Here is a 25,336-nt window from a genome sequence, read left to right on the forward strand (position 1 = left end):
TGGCAATACGACGTTTGCTGGGTCAGCTGGTATTTTCAATACAAATCAAGATGGCGTATTCGTTATGGCCAGAAGTACATGCAATTTTCCAGTGTTTAATATATCTTGAACGATGGCCGACGATTGTGGGAAGCCTTCGTGACGCTGACTCACACTTGACCGTTAGATTTTTGACACACGTGGTCAACACATGGCGCGACGGTCCTGCTTTTACCTTATTTACTTATATTTGTTATGGTACATCGCCAGAAAAAGTAATCCTGGACTGGTATTTTCTTTAATTAACGAGTGTCAACAGATTCATTTAAATAAAATGCTTTTTAAACCTTTTCTGCGTTAAATATACATTTGTAAAATTATACATTCAACCCGATGTTTCATGACCTTTGTAGGCTCATATTTCCAGGGCTTATAATATTAAAACTACAGAAGTAGCGTCGGTAACTTCCCTTCAGATAGAAGGAACAAGCGAGCAAGGGCGCATTGACGATTTTTCAAAAAACACGATATTATAATTTTAAGACGATGCAGTACATAATAAATGAAATGACGAAATGTCTGACATTTTTTTAAATCCGTGAAGCTTGTGAACATGGGCATTTAAAAGCATTGCTTCCGTAAAAAAACCCAATTGTAATTTATTACAATTGGGTTTTTTTACGTGACTTATCACGAATCGTCCACGTGTGATTGAGCTCTTAGGCTGAGATAGAACGGGAGAAAACTATTGATCTTGCATCTCTTTCGCGTAACGCATTTTAATGTTTGTCACAATGTCAAGTTTGCGACAAACAGTTCAAAAGCTGGCATCTCATTAGATGGCTATCACACATTCTAAAATAAAATAATGCTAATGTGCAAGATTTTTAATTGTTACATATCAACATGGAAGGCGGCAGGAGTCAAGATCATTATTGTTGAGATTCAGGATATAAATAGAATAAACAATAATTTATACAATTTATTAACTAAAACAACTCGAGCAACTAAAACAATAATTTACAGTTAACATAAATAAGGTAGGCTTGCTTCGACACCAGCTCATGTAGTGGCATGTGACATTATCAATTTCTGAAACAATAACAATAGTTTTATAACATTATATGACACACACTAATCGGCTCTCTACAAATCTAATAATATTTCAACAATGACATTCTATACATACAGACAAATCACGTCTTATATAAACAAAGCCGAAATATGGAACATGCCACAAATTATACCATAAAAATAATAATACATTGGCCACATTTATTCCATTTATTTAAATTATTCTTCTTCATTAAGGGGCAATGTAAAACATATATTCATTTCAGGTTTGATTCGGACAGTGACAGTTAACAAACGGCTAAAGAGAAAAGTATACTTACATTGTCTCTAAGTACACTTTTGCTGTTATGCTATTAGACTAAGAATGATACCTATATATTGTGTAGGTATAGAAAGTAATTGTATTTCAATGTAAATTTAAGATTTAGTGTAAAACTAGCTGACCCGGCAAACGTTATTTTGCCATTTAAATTATTTTTAGAGTTAGACCGTTTCTTGGACATTGCTTTATTTTTCTAAAATAAACGTAGCCTAAGTTACTCCTTATTACATCAGCTACCTGCCAATAAAAGTCGCCGGATTAGACGGAACAAACAGACAGACAGACAGGCAGACAGACAAAAATTGTAAAAAATGTTATTTTAGTGCATATACGGTACGTATTTATGTATTCATAATATACATTTAGTAAAAAACGGTTATTTCAATATTACAAACAGACACTCCAATTTTATTTCAATGTATAGATAATTCACACAATATTTAAAAAAAAATTATACCCTTTAGTTTATTCTGGTGTGTAAGCTATATCATTGCAAAGTTTCATCAAAATCCATTCAGTAGTGTTTGCGTTAAAGAAGTTCAAACATACATCCAGACATACAAACTTTCACATTAATAATATTAATAGGATTATAAGGTTATTTTGAAGGGCCAATTCAAAATTCCGAGGATTCCGTACCTACATGGAAGACAATCGGAAACGTATTACAAAGATTATGTTATCGGCCCGTGTGTCTGTACAAAACGAAACGTTTCATTAAAGTAGACTTTCTTTGGCTTGGGTTCCGAACCTAACGAATACTATCACAAATAGTAATAAGATTTATTATGTGCGTCTACAATCTACATGCCTCATACAACGGCAATAAGGAGAAGAATAGAGAAAGATGTATAGATACTTGTGTATCAATTATTGGTAGCGGCCTACAGTAATTTATTTCAAAAGTTAAAAATTTGTATTCAGCTTATCATGATGTACCATCGACAACATTGATTCATGACACATTGATGATAATTCTTTAAAAAACATAAAAACATATTTGCACGAAAAACACAATAATTTGTGGACAGTCAGTGCCCAATAAAATGATAACAGATATTTAGGAAATGTATGTTCTTGTTTATGTTTGTGGGTCCCACAATCCCCATTCTAGATTGTTGATAGTACAAAAAGATAACCGGTTAACTTGATAAAATACAGATTTATGATTTATTTGAACAAAAGCTTCCTTGAGGATAAGTAAAAAATCTATAAAAATTAAAAGACAAAAATGGCAATGGGTCAACAAAATCCAAAAAATAATAACCATGTTTGAATTACAGATGAATTACCGCAAGATTCTGCCGCTAAAGCAATTCGAACACGAAATTTAGACTCTAGGGTAATATAGGACTGGGGCTGCGCTGGACCATAGACAAGAGTTGAGAAGGTTTTAGCTGAAACATACTCCCAGAATGCAGTCCATATTTAGCTAAATAATTGTTGTAATAATATTGTATAGATTAGTATATTGTATATAGACTATATGATTTTTTTTAATTTTTTATTTGGAACAATTTAACAAAGATAATACAAACAAGTAAAAACGATGATAGCTGCAAAAGTATAAACTGCAGCGCAGCTAACAACGCCCTTCTCCGAATACAATAAGGAATTTCATATAATAATAAATAAAAGAAACTGTAAAGAGTTTCATATAATAATGACACGGGAGTGGGTCATTGATTGGAAATAATACTCCACTTATAGGAACGAGTCTTTATTTGCGTTCACTTTTTCTGAACTTGTATTTCGCCGGCCTGCCGCTGTTCCTCTTGTGGGCGGCGGTACCTTCAACGCGTCACACCGCACTAAACACTAAGTCTCTTCTATCTTCTTCCTCTTGGAACACTTCCACTTTTCACAACTTCTTCTTTTCTTCTTCTTCTTCTTTACACTTTCGAGTCAGAACTAGAACTGCCGTAGGCCACGCTTAGTACGGCTTATATACCCCCGGATCCGTTCTATTTTCAAAATGATTCTCCCATTCCATCTTTAAATTTAAATTGTACTAGAAAATTCTTTTAACTATTTTTATCCTGCTTACACATTTTCCATCCCTTTTTTTCTGTTCGATTTGATCCTGAACTTACTAGAAATTTCCTTTAACTTCACAAAACACTTTTCCGCTGAGCTACGAGTAATGCTGACGGAGCTGTTGAAATTAACAATGTCTTGAAGTTTGACAACTCTCGTCATATAAGTACTTCGAAGGGTTGCTACGCAACACTGCCCCCTCCCAAGACATGATCGTCCCTTCGATCATCGTTGCTTCCGTAGTACTTAGCCACCCGATCGACATGTACGATTTTCGGGGGACTTCGAGGGGTACGCTGGATCCTGAGAGTCACATCATTTATCCTTGTGATTACTTTGTATGGTCCCTCCCAACTTGGTTGGAGCTTCGGAGACTTCCCCTTTCGCCTTACAGGTTTGTGTAACCAAATCAGGGTTCCCTCTTCAAAACTAGGAATATTAGCTCTTCGATCGTAGCGGGTCTTCATCCGTTCACTTGCCTTAAGCCCAGTTGTTCTAATTTCCTCGTAGATGTCAACCATCTTTTTCCGTAACTCATCCACATATTCTGCTATACTTTTCGGAGTATCCGGTGGACAGCCTGAGAGTAAATCAGCTGGCAATTTCAATTCCCTTCCAAAATTGGCGTACGCAGGAGTCACCGTTGTCGTCTCGTGTATTGCGCTTCTATACGACATAAGAAACAATGGAATGTACTCATCCCAGTTATCCTGATGACTGTCCACTACTTTTGCCAGATGTCGCTCCAATGTTTGGTTAAACCTCTCCACCATCCCATCCGACTGTGGATGATATGGCGTAGTTCTGGTCTTATGGATTCCCAAGATCTTGCAAACTTCTTGAAATACTTGTGATTCGAAGTTCCGCCCTTGGTCACTGTGCAACTCCAAAGGCACACCGAATCTGCAGAAAACTTCATTCACCAGCTTCGTCTCAACGGTAACTGCTTCTTGATTCGGTAGGGCAAATGTTTCCGGCCACTTCGTGAAATAATCCATCACCACCATTATGTAACGGTTTCCAGATTTGGTGACTGGGAACGGTCCGGCCATATCCAGAGCTACTCTTTCCCACGGAGCCCCAACATTGTACAACTTCATAGCTCCTCTGCTCCGGGTCTGAGGTCCTTTGACAGCTGCACAACTCTTGCATTTTCGGCACCAGTCTTCCACATCATCACGGCAATGCAACCAGTAAAATCGTTCTTTAATTTTTGTGAGAGTTCTTCTTATTCCCAAATGTCCACCTGAAGAAACATCGTGATAAGCTCTCAGGACCTCGTTCACCTTCTCCCTGGGAACGACCAGTTGCAGATGGCAATCTTTTCCTTGCGGGGTTTCCCATTTACGGCAGAGCAACCCGTCATGCATCACCAAACTGTTCCATTGTGCCCAGAGACTCTTGGTAGCCGTACTGTGTCTAGCCACTTCAGACCATTTTGGTTTAAGTGATCCACTTGCTAGCCAATGTAAAAGTGGTTGAAGATCCTTATCATTTTCCTGAGCTCTCCTCATTGCATCGTCGCTCCAGTTCTCGTCGATCGAATCTGTTCTGATCAGCCGGATCATAAAATTCTCTTTCTCCTCCTGACGAATGCAATGTTTGCATTCCATCGGACAAGGTCTTCTAGATAACGCATCTGCATTTTCATGACTTTTTCCTCCTCGATGCTCGATTTCAAAGTCATACTTTTGAAGTTGCTCAATCCATCTGGCCACTTGTCCTTCCGGATTCTTGAATTCTAGTAACCACTTCAAGGCGGCATGATCAGTCCTTACGAGGAATTTGCGACCCAACAAGTACTTTTTGAAATGTTGTAATGTCTTCACCACGGCCAGTAACTCCCTACGAGTTACACAGTAGTTTCTCTCCGGCTTTGATAAAGATTTGCTAAAGTATGCAATTACAACTTCTTGATCTCCTCTCTTCTGAGATAGTACTCCACCAATTCCGGTGTTGCTAGCATCAGCATCCACTATGAATCTTCCCTCTGTGTCAGGATATCCGAGGATAGGTGATTCACATAGTCTTTTCTTCAACTCTAAGAAAGCTTGTTCTCATTCTTCATCCCAGGCAAAGGCTCTTTTCTCCTCCGTCAGTCGATGTAAGGGCTTAGCAACATCGGAAAACCCTTTCACAAAGCGTCGATAATAAGAGCATAGTCCTAGAAATGCTCTCACATGTGTCTTTTCTGTCGGCGTCGGCCAGTCTTTGACAGCACTTATCTTGGCAGGATCCGTCGCACTGCCTTGCTCCGAGGTAACGTGCCCCAAGTAATTCACCTGACGTTGAAAGAAGGAACATTTCTTTGGACTCAACTTCAAGTTGGCACCCTGCAGTTTTGTGAAGACTTTTTCGAGCTTCTTAAGATGATCTTCAAAACTTCGTCCCATAATGATTATGTCATCCAAGTAGACAAGGCAGGTTTCTCCCAACATACCTGCCAGCACATGCTCCATCAACCTTTCGAAAGTAGCTGGGGCGTTGCATAATCCGAAGGGCATTGTTTTGAACTGCCATAACCCTTTTCCGGTTGAAAAAGCCGTCTTCTCCTTGTCTTTAGGGTCCAGATCGACTTGCCAGTAGCCACTTTTCAAATCAAGAGTAGAGAACCACGTCATGCCACAAAGTGAATCTAATGTGTCATCGATTCATGGCAATGGATAACTGTATTTCTTAGTTACATCGTTCAAACGCCGATAGTCCACACAAAATCTAGTTGATCCATCCTTCTTCTTCACCAGAACCACTGGAGAACACCATGGACTCGATGACGGTTCTATCACACCATTTTCTTTCATATCCCGAATCATGTCTTCCACTTCTTGTTCACGTGCAAACGGAATACGTCTTGGTCTTTGCCTTATCGGAACAGTGTCTCCTGTGTCGATCTTGTGTTTCACCAAACCAGTTCTTCCGATGTCCCCGTCGTTCTTCGAGAACATCCCGGCGTAGCGTAGCAGGAAATTTCTAGCTTTTATTAACTGTACCTTGGTAAGATTGTCCTTACAGCCATCCAGAAGTTTCTATATGTTCACATCCTGGCTTGCAGCTACGGTCTTCCTCCCTTCTTCACACTTTCTTAACCAAGCTATCTCCTCACAACCTTCTATCACTGTTCCTTTCCTAATGATTTGCTTGTCCTCATGAGGATTAAACACGGGAACCATCGCAATTTGGGAGTTTCCCACAACAGTCCTGGCTGGGATCCATGTCGTGTCCGATGTCTCTCTTTCTATTAAAGCGCATTTACAAGGTCTTCCTCTGTCATCTCTTGGCAGGACTACCGGGACTAGGGTCTGCGATCTCGGATTTAAAGTAGTGTCTCGTAAGCACAACACTTTCCCAAAATGTCCTCCTTTTATTGGAATTTCTTCACATCCATGCTTCAATACACCATGTTTCATGTTAATCGTACACTGATGATTTCGAAGAAAATCCAACCCAATGATGCAGTCATCTGTGATATCTGCGATTACCACTTTTTGCCAGTACAATGTATTACCGATTTTCACGGCCACGATCTTCTCTCCCTGGACTGGTATGCGCTGGCCGGTAGCTGTTGTGAGTGTTAAGTTTGCATTTTCTTGCATATGTCGTCTTCCGATGCTCTCTAGTCTTCTTTGGCTAACGACTGTACGTGAGGCTCCCGTATCCAAAGTGAAACGGCAAGATTTTCCATTTATCATTTCCTCTATAACTAAAGTGTTTCCGTCACATGTCTGCTTAACGAAGATCCTTGGGGCTTTGCTTCTACCAGCCAGCGCCCACCCCACTGCCCTGGCCTTTTCTAGTTTTCCTGCTGTTCCAGCGGTGATGTTGAGACCGCCGCATCCTTCCTACCTTGTGTTATGCTCTCACGCTTGGGGCAAGTGCTCCTAATGTGTCCTCGCTCCCCACACCCATAGCATACTGGGCTATATGCTTGCCTTCGGCTGGAATCTGCTGGTACAATTTTGCGGAGTCTCAACGCCCGAGAATCGTGGCGAACTGCTTCCACTTCCAACGCATGTGCCACCGCTTCCTTCAAGCTAGTATGATGACTCAGTCGTACGGCTGCTCTTACTTCGGCGTCCCGAATTCCATCGATGAACTTTTGGAGCAACATTTCTTCTATTCAGTTGGCGACGACTGATATGCTTTACGCACTAGCTTCTCAGCTTCGACGGACCACTGCTGCAGAGTTTCGTTGGCCCTTTGACTGCGGTCCTTAAGCTGCGCCCGATACACATGCTCAAGGTGTTTATCGCCATAACGTGCCTCCAACGCGTTAAGAAGGTCCGTATAGGTTACTTCCTCCTTCCCAGCGCCGAGTGCTTCCAATACGGAAAGTGCTTCATCACGGAGCGCTAGTGTGCTTCTTGGTCACTCCAACCACTTGCTCTTCTGACCGTCTCTTATTGTAGCTTGAAGGCGGCCCAGGAAGACTTGCCGTCGTAGGGGGGTACTTTCAAACTTCTGGTCGATGTGATTCCGCAGGTGACTCCTGGGTTGGCTGAAGGACCCCCACACACGACCTTCCTATTGAGCTGATGAATAGTTGCTTCCATCTCCCCCATCTTCCTTTCCACAGTGTCAATCCGGGCGATCTCCTTTTCTACAGTGTCAATCCGGGCGATCTCCTTTTCTACAGCGTCAATCCGGGCGGAGTTTTTCTGCACCACTGATAAAATTTCCTTGGAGAGGCCTTCATGCAGACCTCGCAGCTGCTCCTCCTGTCGACGTGCTTGCTCTTCCTGCAAGGCTCGCAGCTGCTCCTCCTGTCATCGCACTTGTTCCTCTTGCAAGCCCCGCAGCTGCTCCTCCTGGCGGCGCGCTTGCTCCTCCTGTCGGCGCGCTTGCTCTTCCTGTCGGCGCACTTGCTCCTCCTGTCGGCGCGCTTGTTCCTCTTGCAAACCCCGCAGCTGCTCCTCCTGTCGGCGCGCTTGCTCTTCCTGTCGGCACACTTGCTCCTCCTGTTGGCGCGCTTGTTCCTCTTGCAAGCCCCGCAGCTGCTCCTCCTGTCGGCGCGCTTGCTCTTGCATCATGGCGGCCATCTGCTGCATGAGCGCGCTGATGTCTACGGCAGGAGCCTGCGGTGCTGACACGGTCGCACTGAGTCCAGAGCCGGATGCTTATTGTGACTCGTCCTCTGCCGCTGCAGCTGCTCCCGCTCGCGTGGTCACTCCCTTCTCGTTCCTGGGTACTAATGGCATCTTTCCAATCCCACTTCTGACACCAATTGACACGGGAGTGGGTCAGGAATTGGAAATAATACTCCGCTTATAGGAACGAGTCTTTATTTGCGTTCACTTTTTCTGAACTTGTATTTCGCCGGCCTGCCGCTGTTCCTCTTGTGGGCGGCGGTACCTTCAACGCGTCACACCGCACTGAACACTAAGTCTCTTCTATCTTCTTCCTCTTGGAACACTTCCACTTTTCACTACTTCTTCTTTTCTTCTTCTTCTTTACACTTTCGAGTCAGAACTAGAACTGCCGTAGGCCACGCTTAGTACGGCTTATATACCCCCGGATCCGTTCTATTTTCAAAATGATTCTCCCATTCCATCTTTAAATTTAAATTGTACTAGAAAATTCTTTTAACTATTTTTATCCTGTTTACACATTTTCCATCCCTTTTTTTCTGTTCGATTTGATCCTAACACTTTTCCGCTGAGCTACGAGTAATGCTGACGGAGCTGTTGAAATTAACAATGTCTTGAAGTTTGACAACTCTCGTCATATAAGTACTTCGAAGGGTTGCTACGCAACAATAATATGTGGAAAAATACAAAAATAAAAGTTATATATATACAATATATTTCAAAAGTATTAACTTTTAGGGACATAAATACATATTAATGATTTTGGTAAGTGATTAAAGAATAAAAAAAATCCCAGGTGTTTCCTTATTTCTAAGTTCTGGTGAGTAAGGGTCTATTGTTATTTTTTATAGAACATTAGAACTATAAAAAATTATTATTTTGGTTATAATGTTCTGTGTTATTGGTATTAATGTGACAATCGCAAGAAAACGCAGCTGGCAATGAGAGAAGGGGAAGTTACATAATAGTTAGTTACTTTAGCTTATAGAATCCGTTTACAACTTTATGGTTTTTGAGTCCATTATCTACGCCGATGACAATAACGTATAAGATAAAGATATTATTAAAGATACTGTTAAATAGCCAATTGTTCATACTCTGCAGAAGTCGCCCTCCACCTTAAGAGGAATCATATTTCATTTGGCAAAACAAATTTTACGAAATTTTGTTTCATATATTATGTTAAATTTATTTTGACAGTGAAAAAATTTTGTAAAATGAAAAAATACCTACTAGTATTTAGTTCATATCATATAGTTAAAAAAAAATTGACAATAAGGGACGAGACGAGTAGGACGTTCAGCTGATGGTAATTGATACGCCCTGCCCATTACAATGCAGTGCCGCTCAGGATACTTGAAAAAACCAAAATTTCGTCTCGTCACCTTGAGACATAAGATGTCAAGTCTCGTTTGCCCAGTAATTTCACTAGCTAGAGCGCCCTTCAGGCCGAAACACAATAATGATTACACATTACTGCTTCACGGCAGAAAAAGGCGGTGTTGTGGTACTGAAAATTATCCCGGCATACTGTGCAAAGGAGCCTCCTAATAATTGTAGTTTAATGTGGTATAGGGTGATGATGACAGTGACAGGCTACCTTGACCGGTCGGAAGGCGTTAGTGAGCTGCAGCCCGATGCTCCTCGCCAGCACCAGCGGGGTCAGCTCCAGTACAGTAATGTGGTATAGAGTGATGATGACAGTGACAGGCTACCTTGACCGGTCGGAAGGCGTTAGTGAGCTGCAGCCCGATGCTCCTCGCCAGCACCAGCGGGGTCAGCTCCAGTACAGTAATGTGGTATAGAGTGATGATGACAGTGACAGGCTACCTTGACCGGTCGGAAGGCGTTAGTGAGCTGCAGCCCGATGCTCCTCGCCAGCACCAGCGGGGTCAGCTCCAGTACAGTAATGTGGTATAGAGTGATGATGACAGTGACAGGCTACCTTGACCGGTCGGAAGGCGTTAGTGAGCTGCAGCCCGATGCTCCTCGCCAGCACCAGCGGGGTCAGCTCCAGTACAGTAATGTGGTATAGAGTGATGATGACAGTGACAGGCTACCTTGACCGGTCGGAAGGCGTTAGTGAGCTGCAGCCCGATGCTCCTCGCCAGCACCAGCGGGGTCAGCTCCAGTACAGTAATGTGGTATAGAGTGATGATGACAGTGACAGGCTACCTTGACCGGTCGGAAGGCGTTAGTGAGCTGCAGCCCGATGCTCCTCGCCAGCACCAGCGGGGTCAGCTCCAGTACAGTAATGTGGTATAGAGTGATGATGACAGTGACAGGCTACCTTGACCGGTCGGAAGGCGTTAGTGAGCTGCAGCCCGATGCTCCTCGCCAGCACCAGCGGGGTCAGCTCCAGTACAGTAATGTGGTATAGAGTGATGATGACAGTGACAGGCTACCTTGACCGGTCGGAAGGCGTTAGTGAGCTGCAGCCCGATGCTCCTCGCCAGCACCAGCGGGGTCAGCTCCAGTACAGTAATGTGGTATAGAGTGATGATGACAGTGACAGGCTACCTTGACCGGTCGGAAGGCGTTAGTGAGCTGCAGCCCGATGCTCCTCGCCAGCACCAGCGGGGTCAGCTCCAGTACAGTAATGTGGTATAGAGTGATGATGACAGTGACAGGCTACCTTGACCGGTCGGAAGGCGTTAGTGAGCTGCAGCCCGATGCTCCTCGCCAGCACCAGCGGGGTCAGCTCCAGTACAGTAATGTGGTATAGAGTGATGATGACAGTGACAGGCTACCTTGACCGGTCGGAAGGCGTTAGTGAGCTGCAGCCCGATGCTCCTCGCCAGCACCAGCGGGGTCAGCTCCAGTACAGTAATGTGGTATAGAGTGATGATGACAGTGACAGGCTACCTTGACCGGTCGGAAGGCGTTAGTGAGCTGCAGCCCGATGCTCCTCGCCAGCACCAGCGGGGTCAGCTCCAGTACAGTAATGTGGTATAGAGTGATGATGACAGTGACAGGCTACCTTGACCGGTCGGAAGGCGTTAGTGAGCTGCAGCCCGATGCTCCTCGCCAGCACCAGCGGGGTCAGCTCCAGTACAGTAATGTGGTATAGAGTGATGATGACAGTGACAGGCTACCTTGACCGGTCGGAAGGCGTTAGTGAGCTGCAGCCCGATGCTCCTCGCCAGCACCAGCGGGGTCAGCTCCAGTACAGTAATGTGGTATAGAGTGATGATGACAGTGACAGGCTACCTTGACCGGTCGGAAGGCGTTAGTGAGCTGCAGCCCGATGCTCCTCGCCAGCACCAGCGGGGTCAGCTCCAGCGAGTACAGCCTGTAGAGCACGTCAATCGCCAGCTGGGTGGGCACGTTGTGTCGCTGCCGGGACGTCTCGTACTGCCGCAGCCAACTGGGGTGCGCTGCCGACATACAACAACATACGCTTTCACATGAAAACAATATGCAAAAAAATTAGTGTGTACTTAAGTACGCACCCAAGAATTTATGTAGCGTTGGCAAAGTAAATAAAGATCATTAAAAAAAATTATTCCTCGTGCTTTTTTACGTTTGTAGAAAACAATAATGTAATAAAGAAGGTATTAAATACAACCAATTAAAATATTATTATACTGCATGATTTTATTATTATTATACAATTGAAGGAAAAAAATTTTTTTTTAAACTTGTATATAAATTGAAATTTATTTAATTCTCGGTTGGTAGGGGTTCAATAGACATATGAGTTACAAGAGGTTTGGTATCTGAAGACTGAAGTATGATAAAAATATATAAGATAAACTTAAATATTTTAAATTCGATCCTCTATACTTGCGTCGTTGTTCTGCTTGACACGATGCTACTTCATACAATAATTAATAATCAAACGGACACTTAATTATTACCAAATATAAAGGAGATTGACGCTTCCATACATTCCTGGGCCCACGTGATAACAAGATAAAATACCATTTAAATAATCCATAATTGAAAATTTTGCAAGATTTGCCAATCTAGGAGCTGAGCAATCGAAGATATAAAAATGAGGTTATGTCTTTACCTATATGTTGACAGATCATCTATAGTAGGTTTATTAAATGCTTAGCTGCTAAGAATTTATCACATACTTATATTACATGGGTTAACCAACCTTGTGTTTTTTTTAGATAAAAAATACCTACCTATATCTACTGCTGCAACGAAATATTTTTGGCATTATAATATAAGACAATTAGTAATTAGATATAATATAGTATACCTAAATTAAAAGATAGTTTTATTCGTTCAGATAAGAATAATATATACTCATAAGCATAGAATAATAACGCTTAGAACGTGAGTAGGCCTTAGCGAATAGAAGCACTTTCAATGTGGACGTTTATTATTCTGTCAACTTCCATGACAAACAGCGCGCGAAATTGAATTTAAAAATGACTTACTGTGCAGTGAAAGGGTGTCACAACGCATCTCAAAATAAAGATAAGAAAATCACATTTCACAGCTAAATACTATTTCACAACTTTTAATTTAAGCGTTCGTCAAAACAGCACAATATTTTGTAAACAAAACAGACGCTATTAAAAAAATATGTTGCCAGCTGTGAAAGTACTATATACCCCGAGTTCCTCCGCTGGGATAAATTTTTGTGTTTGTTGGTAGATATTGATAGGAGGCTATAATGTACGACACTACATGATGTTACAAGTATTCAAAGTCAAAGTCAAATAATCTTAATTCAATTTTCTCAAATCTTTCGTCATAATGTCATTGACTCCCTGCGTAAGGAAGCTAATTTGTAGAAATTACTATTATTATTGTTACACTACTTTAAATAATCTGTTTGTCTCTAAATCTTTTATATATATATTGAATATTGTTCGTTTGTCAAATAAAGTAAAAAAAAATAAACAATGAAAAAATTTCACTTCCGTCCCGAGTCAGAGACACACGCCGTTCCACCGTTTTTCAAAAATATATTGGTAGTTGTAGGGACGCCGATAAAAGCAAAATCTTCTCATCAAAAACTTTTAGTATTAGTATATCCGATCATGTCTGATCGGTCTGTAGCATAGTGTGAGTAGACGTGTCGCAAATTATTTAAAAAAATATTAAAATCTAGTCTATTGTGAACATAATAGCAAGCAATTGAAAGTTCAATTTCCTGTGCGTGGTGAGTATACACTTCCTACGTTTATACACCTGTAACTAGAGCAAAACCTACGTACGCGCTTCGCGCCATTTCTTGGAAGAGGCAAACATTGATTCGGTGCGTGCTCCACTAACTCGCGATACTTAAGCAATAAGTGGCAATCAATACATAATTATACATTCATTTCTTACACAAAATGAGCGTTACACACTCTCCAAGAAAGATGGAGCACAAAAAAGCCTAAAATGATATCTACCGAAGGAAGCAGTAGCTCGCAGCCAGATTTGTCAAGATTTGGCATAGAAGAACCGGAACACAAAAATATTTCTCTACGTAAAAGAAAAACACCCGAAAATGAATTTATTCATCAACTTAATGAGTTTAAAAAAGAAATCCTAGGGATACTTAGGGAAGCCAGTGCTGCACAAATGGAAAATATAAAGTCAATGAGCCAGAACGTTTGTTCTATTCGCTGATGACACATCCCTTTTATTTAAGATTAAAAGACGTGAATCAGTCTTGGATGATGTAAACAATGCTTTGTCCAAAATTGTTCATTGGTTCAATGCTAACAATTTGCTTTTGAATAGTAAGAAAACTAAATGTATTAAATTCATAACCCCAAATGTCAGTCAGGTGAATTCAAATGTACTTGTGAACGGGGAGTACTTGGAACTTGTAGACACCACAGTTTTTTTGGGTATTACTTTAGACGCAAAACTCCAATGGCGTCCACATATAGCTGGTTTGGCGAATAGACTTAGTTCTGCAGCATTTGCTGTAAGGAAAATTCGCCAGCTCACAAACGAAGACACGGCACGTGTCGTATATTTTAGTTATTTCCATAATGTTATGTCTTACGGTATATTACTGTGGGGACACGTTAGTGATATTCAAACGATTTTTGTGCTGCAGAAAAGAGCTGTTCGAACAATCTACAATCTGTCCAGTAGACATTCGTTGAGAGATAAATTTAAGGAGATCAACATATTAACAGTATCATGTCAATACATATTTGAAAACCTAATATTTGTGCATAAAAATACAGATCGTTTTAAAAAACACAGTGACATTCATAACTGCAACACTAGAAATAAACATAATCTTGCTCTGATTCACACAAGGCTAACGAAAATAGACAAATATTCAGAGGACAATGTGTCCGTTTTTATAATAAAATCCCTGAAGAAATTTGCAAACTACAGTTAAAAAAAAATAAAATATTTGTTAAACAGAAACTTTTAAAAAAAGCTTATTATACAATTAAAGATTATATAACAGATAAAAGTGCATGGGATTAAAGCAATGTAAATAATTTAGCAGTATATTTTCTTGACTTCAAAAAGTGATGCGGTTATCCAATTTTGAGAAATAAACTATTTGAATTTGAATTTTAATAACTACCATATGGTCATAATTGACAGCGCAATGTCAGATCATAAGCAAATATACTTTGAAGTAGATAAAATTCATTTTACAAAATAATTAATGACACTTTGAGCCCAGGAACTAATTTATTTACGGGATACAAAAAATTAGAGATCCTATTATTAGAAGCCATAGCTAAGAGTAAAATTACAAAAATAAAACGCTTGAATTCACCAAGATCAGACTGGATGAACAAGAACTTGATTGAAACAATAAATAAAAGGAACACGTTATGGCATAAAATGAAACAAACACCAGCTAACGACAAGCTCAAAGAAGAGTTCCGACAGCAAAGAAACTCTATACAACTAGACATACAAAATTCAAAACGTCAATACTACCTTAATCCTTTTAAAACATGTAAGAAAAATCCATTAAAAATGTGGCAACTTGTCAACAATTTGACCAATAATAAGATAAATAAGACTCACATCCCATCAAAAATCACTGGTCCGACAGGCCCGCTTTTAAATGCCAAAGATATATGCGAATACTTCAATTATTTCTTTTCAAACATAGGATCTGAACTTGCAAGTAAAATTCCAATACATCACAACAACAATTTGAAACACACACTAGCTTCAAACACAAAACCTAATGAAATTGAATTAGTTAAATTAAAACCTGCTACAGTGCAAGAGGTGGCTAAAATTATTGAAAATTTGGATATAAACACGATACCCGAAGTATCGACGATATAAGCACAAAAATAGTAAAATGTCTCAAAGATCTCATCATTCCCAATTTAACAGAATGCATAAATTCATGTCTAAACGAAGGACATTTTCCGGATTGTCTGAAACTTGCTAAAGTAACCCCAATTTTTGAATCAGGTAATAAAATGGACCCTGGTAACTATCGGCCAATATCGGTGTTACCAATAATGTCAAAGATCTTTGAAACGATTCTACACACTCGGCTTAGTGAATACTTAGCCAACATAAAGTTTCTTTCTCAAAAACAATACGGTTTTCGACCGAGGTCAAATACACTAGCAGCTACAATAGACTTGGTTACATCAATCAAAATCAACATTGATCAAAAGAAAGTAAATTTAGGCATATTTATTGATTTAAGAAAAGCTTTTGATACTGTCAGTCATGATTTACTTTTAATGAAGCTAAAAAATATAGGTATTTCAAATACTGCTTACGATATTTTCAAATCTTACCTTAGCAACCGACACCAAATTGTAAAACTTGGTGAAGCCCAGAGTGCGCCTCAAAAAATATCTTACGGTGTCCCTCAAGGATCAATCCTAGGCCCGTTACTATTTTGATTTATGTAAACAGTATACATGAGATTGGTCTAACAGGGAAAAAAATAACACTTTATGCCGATGATACAAGTCTCTTTTATTCGGGTCACTGCATCAACACGATTATAGAAGACGCACAACATGATATGAATCTCCTACACATTTGGTTGCAATCAAATTTACTTAGTATAAATACGTCTAAAACCAATCATATTATTTTTGCTGCTAAGAACAAAAAGCTCGGTACATATAAAAGTCTATCAATTAATGGTGAGATAATAAAGTAACAAAAGAAAAATACTTAGGATTAATCATTGATAGCCAACTGACGTGAAAATCACATATTGATAAAATAAGAAATGAGCTCATATCATTAACATTAGGGGCATTACGTGGCATAGGCCGATGCTTCCCAAAACAGGTGAAGTTTATGATTTATAATTGTATGGTTAAATCTCATATAGATTATTTGATCGAGATTTGGGGAACAGCAACTAAAACAAATTTAAAACAAAACACACGGTTACAGACAATACAAAATAAATTAATTAAAACACTATTTCATTATGACTACCTTACGCCCACTAAGAAAATTTATGAATAAACTCAAGTCATGAATATAACTCAATCTTATAAATATAATACTTGTATTTTAATTAGAAAAATGCTTACTAAGGATATTCATACACAAATAATATTTACAAAAAAAAACCACGTTCAAAAAAATCATGACAAGACAGGCTAATTACATCTGCTTAAGAGTATGTAGTAGTTTAATATAATAATACAGTGTAATATTATTAGTATAATATAACATAACATATAAATCAAATATCTATCTTAAAAAAAAACAAAGTTAGCGCACCATTGATATTAAAAAAATATATAGCTGAAAAATAGAAATAATCTGTTACTGAGGCACAAGCTTTATGCAACTGGTTTTGCGGCTCGACTCGACTCGGCCCAACAAGTAAAATATACCGGATGTTTTACTTGTTGGGCCGAGCGACAGGCGACAACAGTTACTAGTCAGTAGTCAGTCAGCGGTTGCCAGTGGCCACGGTGAGCCAGACTACGTTCGCCCGCTGACACGATATCTTAAGAAATTACAGTTATATTATATTTATAATAATATTTAGATTTATAATTTTACTAACTTTAGTTAATCTAAGCTTACCGGCATTTACTTTTATAATTAAGTCATCAAATTGTTTTCTCGAAAAATGAATTTGTAAAATTCTTATGAGAAATAAATTCTTTAACCGTTATATATTATAATCTTTAAAAACACTAAACATAAATTTTAAATTTTAATTTAAGTATTCTTAAACTTATTGTCAATAATAATCAATCACAAATACTATTTCAACAATGCACAGTAAACCATACCCATTCAATTTCATTTATAAGATAAAAGCAGCGCTAATGTCTCACTATGTCGGCTGTATAAAAGATACAGATATAGAGATATCAGTACAGATATAGTGCTATATAATCTATATCATAAGAAAGGTAATTTAACAGACTATAAAAGTAAAAAATATTTAATTTTAAAATTTTATCTGTGTAAAATACGACAAGCCGTCAAAATGCGGACAGCCGTAAAAATTATCTGTAGCAGTCGATTTAATAATTCTTTTTTGTATTATCTATGATGTTTTAGTAACTATTCTATTTCAAACTAGTAACTTTGAAGTATGTTTTAGTTATAAAACATTACTACATTCATTAGTAATAATCCAAATGTAATCTGTAGGTAAATCTAAAAAAATCATAAAAAATGCATGACAGCCCTAGTTTAAACGAAATTTGTTTAAATTACGCAGTATCTATTGTTTATGTTATCTAACAAAGCGCTAGCTTGTTTAACAACAAAAGCGTCGACGTTCGTTTTTATAAACAAGCCCAAATACTTCAAAAGCAATAAATTTTATTTTGTAATCCGAGCCCGTTGACCTTGGCGTCGGTAAGTCACAAATGGCACGTGCGCCATCGCGCGGTGTGGGGGCTTAGTACGCGACCGAAAGCATTTCGGTGACGCGAACTCACGAGATTTCACCCTTCCTAAAAGTGTCTAGCTATATATATTTATTTCTTTTGTTATTTACTTATCGAGTGCGCTAGTCATGAGCAAGGCGGTGACGCGAAGCCATAAGATTTTTTTCATACCAAAAAGTGCCCAACGCGGCTAAGCAAGTTTTCACTTCAATATTAGATCGTAATACACTTACTTATATCAAGGCCAGTGTATAACGCCTCTCCGAGATATTCTGTCAAGTCCTGAACATCACCAAAGCCCAAGTTGACGCCTTGACCGGCCAAAGGATGTACTCTATGTGCAGCATCTCTGTAATATAAACAGAAATTATATTACTGAAGTTATTAGTTGGAAGGAAATCAAAGTTACATACTACACAGTAACATTATGTTCTGTGTTCTGAAGTTTCTATTGTTCTGTGTTACTTTATTAGTTCTAACAGAAAAATAAATACTTTCTTATTTAATCCAGATTCTCTTCGGAACACTCCCAGTGATAAATGCGGTAGAACACACACAATGAAGCGACGTCTCTACGCAACGCTAAGTGATCCAACCGTTCACAGAGCACTGGGTCCCCGACAATTCAAGCTGCTCTGCGTTGCATGCGGTCAAATGGATCGAGCTGATATTGGGGTGCACCAGACCAGAGATGACAGCAATACTCCATGTGTGGCCGAACCTGCGCTTTGTAGACCGCTAGAATGTGGGCCGGCTTGAAGTATTGCCGTGCTCTTCGCCCAGCTTCTTCGAAGCCACCGCGATCCATTATACCGATACTAGGCGAGGCTTTAAGGGAAGTGTTGTCGAAGAGCGTTGATACGACATATGGTTTTTTTTTGTGGTTAACGCGCTAACTTGAGCCTTCTGGGGATTAAATTGCACAAGGTTCAATTTACCCCATTCCGCGACACAAGACACAAGTTTCTCCCGGCTCTGGTCGACGATTTCCCGAGAAAGACCTGCATGGCCCGTGTATATGGCATCACCAGTGGTGTCGTCTGCATAGCAATGTATGTTGGAGGTGTCCAATATATCACTGATATGCAGAAGAAACAGCGAGGGAGATAGCACACAGCCTTGGGGCACTCAAAGTTCACGGGCTTGGGATTCGAGCAATAGCCGTCGACCACGACCTGTATGCTGCTGCGCCCAGTGAGAAAGCTGGAGGTCCACTTGTATAAGCTCTCGGGAAGCCCAAATGATGGAAGTTTTGAGAGGAGCGCCTTGTGCCATACACGATCAAATGCCTTCGCTATATCCAGGCTAACTGCCAGGCCTTCCCCCTTGCTTTGAATAGCCACCGCCCATCTATGTGCTAGGTATACCAGAGGATCGCCAGTCGACCGAACATGGCGAAAGCCGTACTGCCGGTCGTTGACCAACTGGTGACCCTCAAGGTATATCAAGAGCTGGCGGTTAATTATGCTCTCCATGATTTTGGAGAGCAGCAGGCCTGTAGTTTGCCGGATCCGTACTTTCTCCTTTTTTTGGTTCGGATGGACAAGGGCTGACTTCCATGAGTCAGGGACTACGCCTATTGAATAAGAGTGCCGGCATAAACGCGTTAGCACCGGCTTTAACTCAGGGGCACACGTTTTAAGCACGATTGGAGAAATGCCATCCGGCCCGCTCGACTTCCTAACGTCCAACGAAAATAGAGCTCGCCTAACAGTTTTCTGTCTGAACTGTACTTCAGGCATGGAGTTCTGACACCGCGGGATGGTCGGCGGTGTTCTTCCGTTGTCGTCAAGAGTCGAGTTGGAGGCAAAAAGAGTCCACAGGAGATCGGCTTTCTCTTTTTCCGTATGGGCCAGGGTGTCATTCCTCATGTGCAACGGCGGCATGGACGGCTGGTTGAAGTTACCAAGAGCAGCTTTCGACAACGACCAGACCTTGCGTGTTCCGGTCGGGTAACTGGAAAGCTGCTCGCCGATTTTGACGACGTGCTTCGATTTCACACGGGCGATTTGCCGCTTAAAAAATTTGGAGGCACGGTGATATTTTCTCTTCAGAACTTTGCAGTTCGGATCCATTAAAACCAGCGCCGCGACCCAAGTTCGATACGCCTGTTTTTTTGCAGTCAGATGCTCTTTTAACTGACACATCGAACCAGGGCTGTGATCTGCCACCAATCGGTACTACAGACCTTGGTATAAAAATATCCATGCCGTGCAGTATCACATCGGCTACTGCAACGGCACAGGCACTAGGATCATCCGCAGGGAGACAAACCTTGCCCCAAGGGTAGGATGCAAAAAAGGAACACATCCTATCCAAATCTGCTGACTTGTAGTGCCAAACGCGGCGGGTCGCTGCTGGTCTGCGACGTTGGCGTCGGAAAGGCACTACACTCCTGACCAGGCAATGGTCGGACGGTCGAAGAGGGGCGTCGACCGAGACCTGGTAGCTATAGGGATGTGTAGTCAGCAGAATATCTAATAAGGACGGCATGTGGCTAACCACATCCGGGCGCCACGTTGGCGACTCAACCAATTGGGACAGACCATACGCCAATGCAAAAGTATACACAGATCGCAATGCGTAGTCTGTGGTACGTGATCCAAGCCATTCGGCATTGTGCTCGTTGAAATCACCCAAGACTACGATTTCAGCGGAGGGGATCTGTGCAAGCACGTCGTCAATTGCCGCTTGAACGCAGCTCATGAGATGATCGGTTTCTGCGTTACCACTATGGAATCTGTAAACACACAGCCAGAGAGTAGACAGGTCCCTACCCTCAAAATTGCCGAAACGACAGCGGCAGCAGATATCCTCCCAAACGTACACACATACCCCGGCATGAGGCAATATGACGTATCGCTAGGTCGAGAAATTTGCGTCTCCGTAAGGAACAACAAGGCCGGCTGCACCGTCTCAAGGAGGTGGTGGATGGCGTTTAAATTGGAGTGAATTCCCCTGATGAATGAATGAATGAAAAATAGAAATATATAAATAATAATAGGAATATATTAAAATAATAATCAAGAATTTATATGGGTCGTTAGAGCACCGAAATCAGCAGCGAATCTTTCAGAAAAATAAAATGTAAAAAAAAAACGATCATTGGAGTTTTATTTGAGCGCCATCTCGTGGCATGAGTTGGTAGCACGTCACTGTATACCCAATTAGCGCGACGCCGGGCGCGACGTATCTGGTGCTGTGCCCGAAGGCGAGCGGGAAGGCGGCCCGCGAGCCCGCGGCCGCGCCGCACACACTGGGCGGCAGCTGGCGAGCGGCGCCGTCCGCCAGCCCGGCGCCCTTCAGCACGCTGCTGACCCACGACGTGCACGCATCTACTCCGGCTGAACGTGGGTACTGTTTCCACTGAAACATTAACAACATCATTATTCATTATCTCTGGTCCGGCGCACCCCAGTATCAGATCGATCCATTTGACCGCGTGCAACGCAGAGCAGCTCGGTCAATTGTCGGGGACCCAGTGCTCTGTGAACGGCTCGATTACCTGACGTTGCGTAAAGAGGTCGCTTCGTTATGCGTAGTCTCCTGCAATTATCACGGTGAGTGTTCCGAAGAGCTGTCTCACCTGATCATGTCGCCGAATTCCACCTTCACTTTCACCACGAGACACCATAAATTAGGATATCATCCCCACCATAGAATAATAACGCTCAGAACGATAGTTTCATTCATAGTTCCTGTTAACATTATAATTAATATGTGCGTAAGCGTCACGTACTTACATTCGCCAACACGCACACAGACAGCCAAATAATGTTGAAAGTGATTAGACATTTTCCTAAATCAGTAAGTTGTAAGAAATACTAGGTTATATGTAATAAGAGAGAAGAAATAATATATAAATTAAGAATTTAATAAAAACAGCACGTATTTAATTATTGTTGCAACAATTTTTGAAGGGCAAGTAAAGAAGTTCTTTAGAATCGTTGTTTTTTTTTTTTTTTTTTTTTTTTTTTTTATATATATTTATTTAATCATAAATATATGCACAGTTGGTACTTAAATTTTACATCTCGCCAAACTGTTGCAACAGTTTGTTGGCGAGTTTACGCTCTTAGACAATATTATACTATTGTGCATCTATAATAAATTATACTTATTTGTTAGTTATATTATACACTATTACTAATACACATATAACATTACACACATATCATTACTTAGTTATCAATTCATAATATTCCTAAAAACATATTAAAATCTTACCTGTATACATATAACTAAACTATACTACTTTAAATATTAAGGCTTATGTGGAGACGTTAAGAAAGTGCTCTTTTAATTTTTTCTTAAGTACTTCTCTACAGTCTTTTTTATCCTCTCTTAACCATTCTATACTATTAAAAATTTTTGGCACAACATATTCCCTTAATCTTTCCCCATAGTAGTTACATATTTTTGGTATTATATATATATATATTCCTGATATTCTTTCTCAAATTTTCCCTCAGATTAACAGGGTTTTTAAATCTATTTGAGTAATAATTTTCTTTTGTTATTAAATAGTTTACTTTGTTAGTTACTGGCAGTATTTTTAAGTCTTTAAATATATTGCCATAATTTTTTCCGTATTCTTCCTTTTCCTTGCTTCCAATTATTAGTTTTAATAGTCTTATTTGAATTTTTTCAATCTCGTTTAAGTAAGTCTTAAACGTTTTACCGTAAATATTTAGACCATAGCTTAAGACTGAATCAGCTAGTGCATAATATACTACCAGTTTTGTATGTTTGTTCAGCACGGGCTCGAGATGATAGAACTGCCCTAGAACCGATCGTAGTTTATTGCATACCGCTGTCACATGTGTTTTGAAATTGAAGTTACAATCGATATGCAATCCCAAATACTTATAATTTTCTACATATTGAATATAGCTACATGCGCACGCATACTTATCTCTGTTTTGAAACTCAATGAAACGAAAAACCGAGACGATAGAGGCGCCGTCCTTAGCTAGATTTGAGGTTTTAAAGGTGCAGAGAATGAATTTGGGATAATTTTTGAAATACAAGATGGCCGCCGTGCAAAATTATGATTTCAACGATTTTAGTTCCATGTTGCACAACAATTTCCGAAAGATGCCTATAAGTTGTTTGGCATTAGGGTTATCATTATAACCGCCACGTATAGCCCCAAAATAATTTCCGCAGCCATCTTGGATTGGAAGAACTTTGGATTCGATTTCAATATTATTGAAATCATATCCTTGCGCGGCGGCCATCTTGGATTTAAAAAAAATGGCGCGTAACCGCTAATCGTGACGATTTGCAATAAAATTTCTCTCATACGTCGATAAAGAAGTTTCACTTCAAAAACATACCGACGTATTGAGAACCTCCTACTTTTTTGAAGTCGGTTAAAAAGAGTGGTGTTAATGTCCTCAGGAGCTCAACTTTTTCCGAACATATCGTAAATTCAGTAATTTAAAAGAAATATTTATAGTGACTATTCAAAGCGCTTAGATTAAGTATAATTAAATTAATATTATTTGACTTTGACTTTGAATACTCATAACATCATGTAGCGTCGTACATTATAGCCACCTATCAATATCTACCAATAAACACAAAATGCTATCACAGCGGGGAAACTAGGGGTATATAGTACTTTCACAGCTGGCAACATATTTTTTTAATAGCGTCTGTTTTGTTTACAAAATATTGTGCTGTTTTGACGAACGCTTAAATGAAAAGTTGTGAAATAGTATTTAGGTGTGAAATGTAATTTTCTTATCATAATTTTTATTATAAGACGCTTTGTGACACCCTTTCACTGCACAGTAAGTCATATTTCAATGAAATTTCGCGCACCGATTGTCCTAGAAGTTGACATATAGACATTGACGCGGCGGGAAACGTATGTGGTCATAAGCGACCACATTGAAACTACTTCATTTCATTTGGGTCTACTCACATTCTAAGTGTTATTATACTAAGATCCCCACCATCTTGATGTGTGGCGGTCCTCCACAGTTTTCAGAACTTTCTTCCACGTACTACAAAGCTGTGGAATGACCTTCATTGTGTGGTGTTTCCGGGACGATACGATATACGAAAAAGCGCATAAAGACCGGCAATGCTCCTGTGATTCCTCAGTTGTTGCAGGAAAATGTGGGCGGCGGTGATCACTTTCACTAAGTGACATACTCGTTTATCCTCCTTTCCATAAAAAAAAACTTAATATTCCAGTATTCCCATATATCTTCTGGCAGACACAGCAAGAAACTTTGTAAGTACACAGTTTTTCGATCTTAAGCCTTAATTTTCATTTTTCTTAATTGTGTACGAGCGACGGTGTTTTTCGAGTTTTTTTGAATGCCACACAAATTGCGCACATCATGGTTGTGCATAAGAAGGAATGTTCTGATGCCGCAACATATTAAATACCACATATATCAAGACACACAACTTACTGATATTATAAAGCTGAACACTAATTGTTTGACATTTAATTTATTTAAAGATCTTTTAAATACATCATTACTTTATCAATATACTAACTTAGATGTTGTCACTATATAGGTATTTTTTAAAAATAGTTAGAAGCCATAGGCTCCTCAATTTTTTTTGATACCTTGAACATTTTCATGAATTTAGCTGGAGCAGTTATCTTGAACTTACGACTCAATTCTAAACTAGTTCGGCATTGTCTAAACTATTCATAGTTTCTTATGGTGGTTATTGCAACTGTTGTTAATAATTATCAACAATAAAATTGACTAAAAGTGTTCAAAAAAATTAGAAAAAAGTCCTAAACCACAATTAGGTGAAAAAAGCAGATAACAGGGGAAAAAATATTTTCTTCTAAACTACACAAAATCGTAGAGCATACATAGGGGTGATTCGGATACTCATCACCATGAGGCTTTCAAATTTTAGCTTTGGACGTCAACTTCTCGGCCACCCTGTATATATAGGCAAGAACAGTTCTCATCTGTGGGCGCAAAACGATATCAAATCAGAAACATGAACCCATAACGCCTGTTTGCATGAGATAATAAAACAAAAGCTAACGGTGTGTGCTTTAAGGAGCA

At 40.0% G+C, this 25,336-nt stretch overlaps 1 protein-coding gene across 1 annotated transcript in view; it reads right to left on the minus strand.

The window, feature by feature from the left end:
* Positions 1 to 946: 946 nt before the first annotated feature.
* Positions 947 to 25,336, minus strand: part of LOC126972416 (ubiquinone biosynthesis monooxygenase COQ6, mitochondrial) — a 62,449-nt gene continuing 38,059 nt past the window's right edge. Inside the window, exons 6-9 of the mRNA XM_050819134.1 lie at positions 21,448 to 21,650; positions 18,518 to 18,633; positions 11,707 to 11,873; positions 947 to 1,071 (exon numbers count right to left, since the gene is read on the minus strand). Of these exons, the coding sequence (XP_050675091.1) occupies positions 1,042 to 1,071; positions 11,707 to 11,873; positions 18,518 to 18,633; positions 21,448 to 21,650 (516 nt within the window). The 3' untranslated portion in view covers positions 947 to 1,041. The remainder of the gene's footprint in view (positions 1,072 to 11,706; positions 11,874 to 18,517; positions 18,634 to 21,447; positions 21,651 to 25,336) is intronic.

The sequence above is a fragment of the Leptidea sinapis genome, chromosome 26 (assembly GCF_905404315.1).
Source record: "Leptidea sinapis chromosome 26, ilLepSina1.1, whole genome shotgun sequence".
Lineage (NCBI taxonomy): Eukaryota > Metazoa > Arthropoda > Insecta > Lepidoptera > Pieridae > Leptidea > Leptidea sinapis.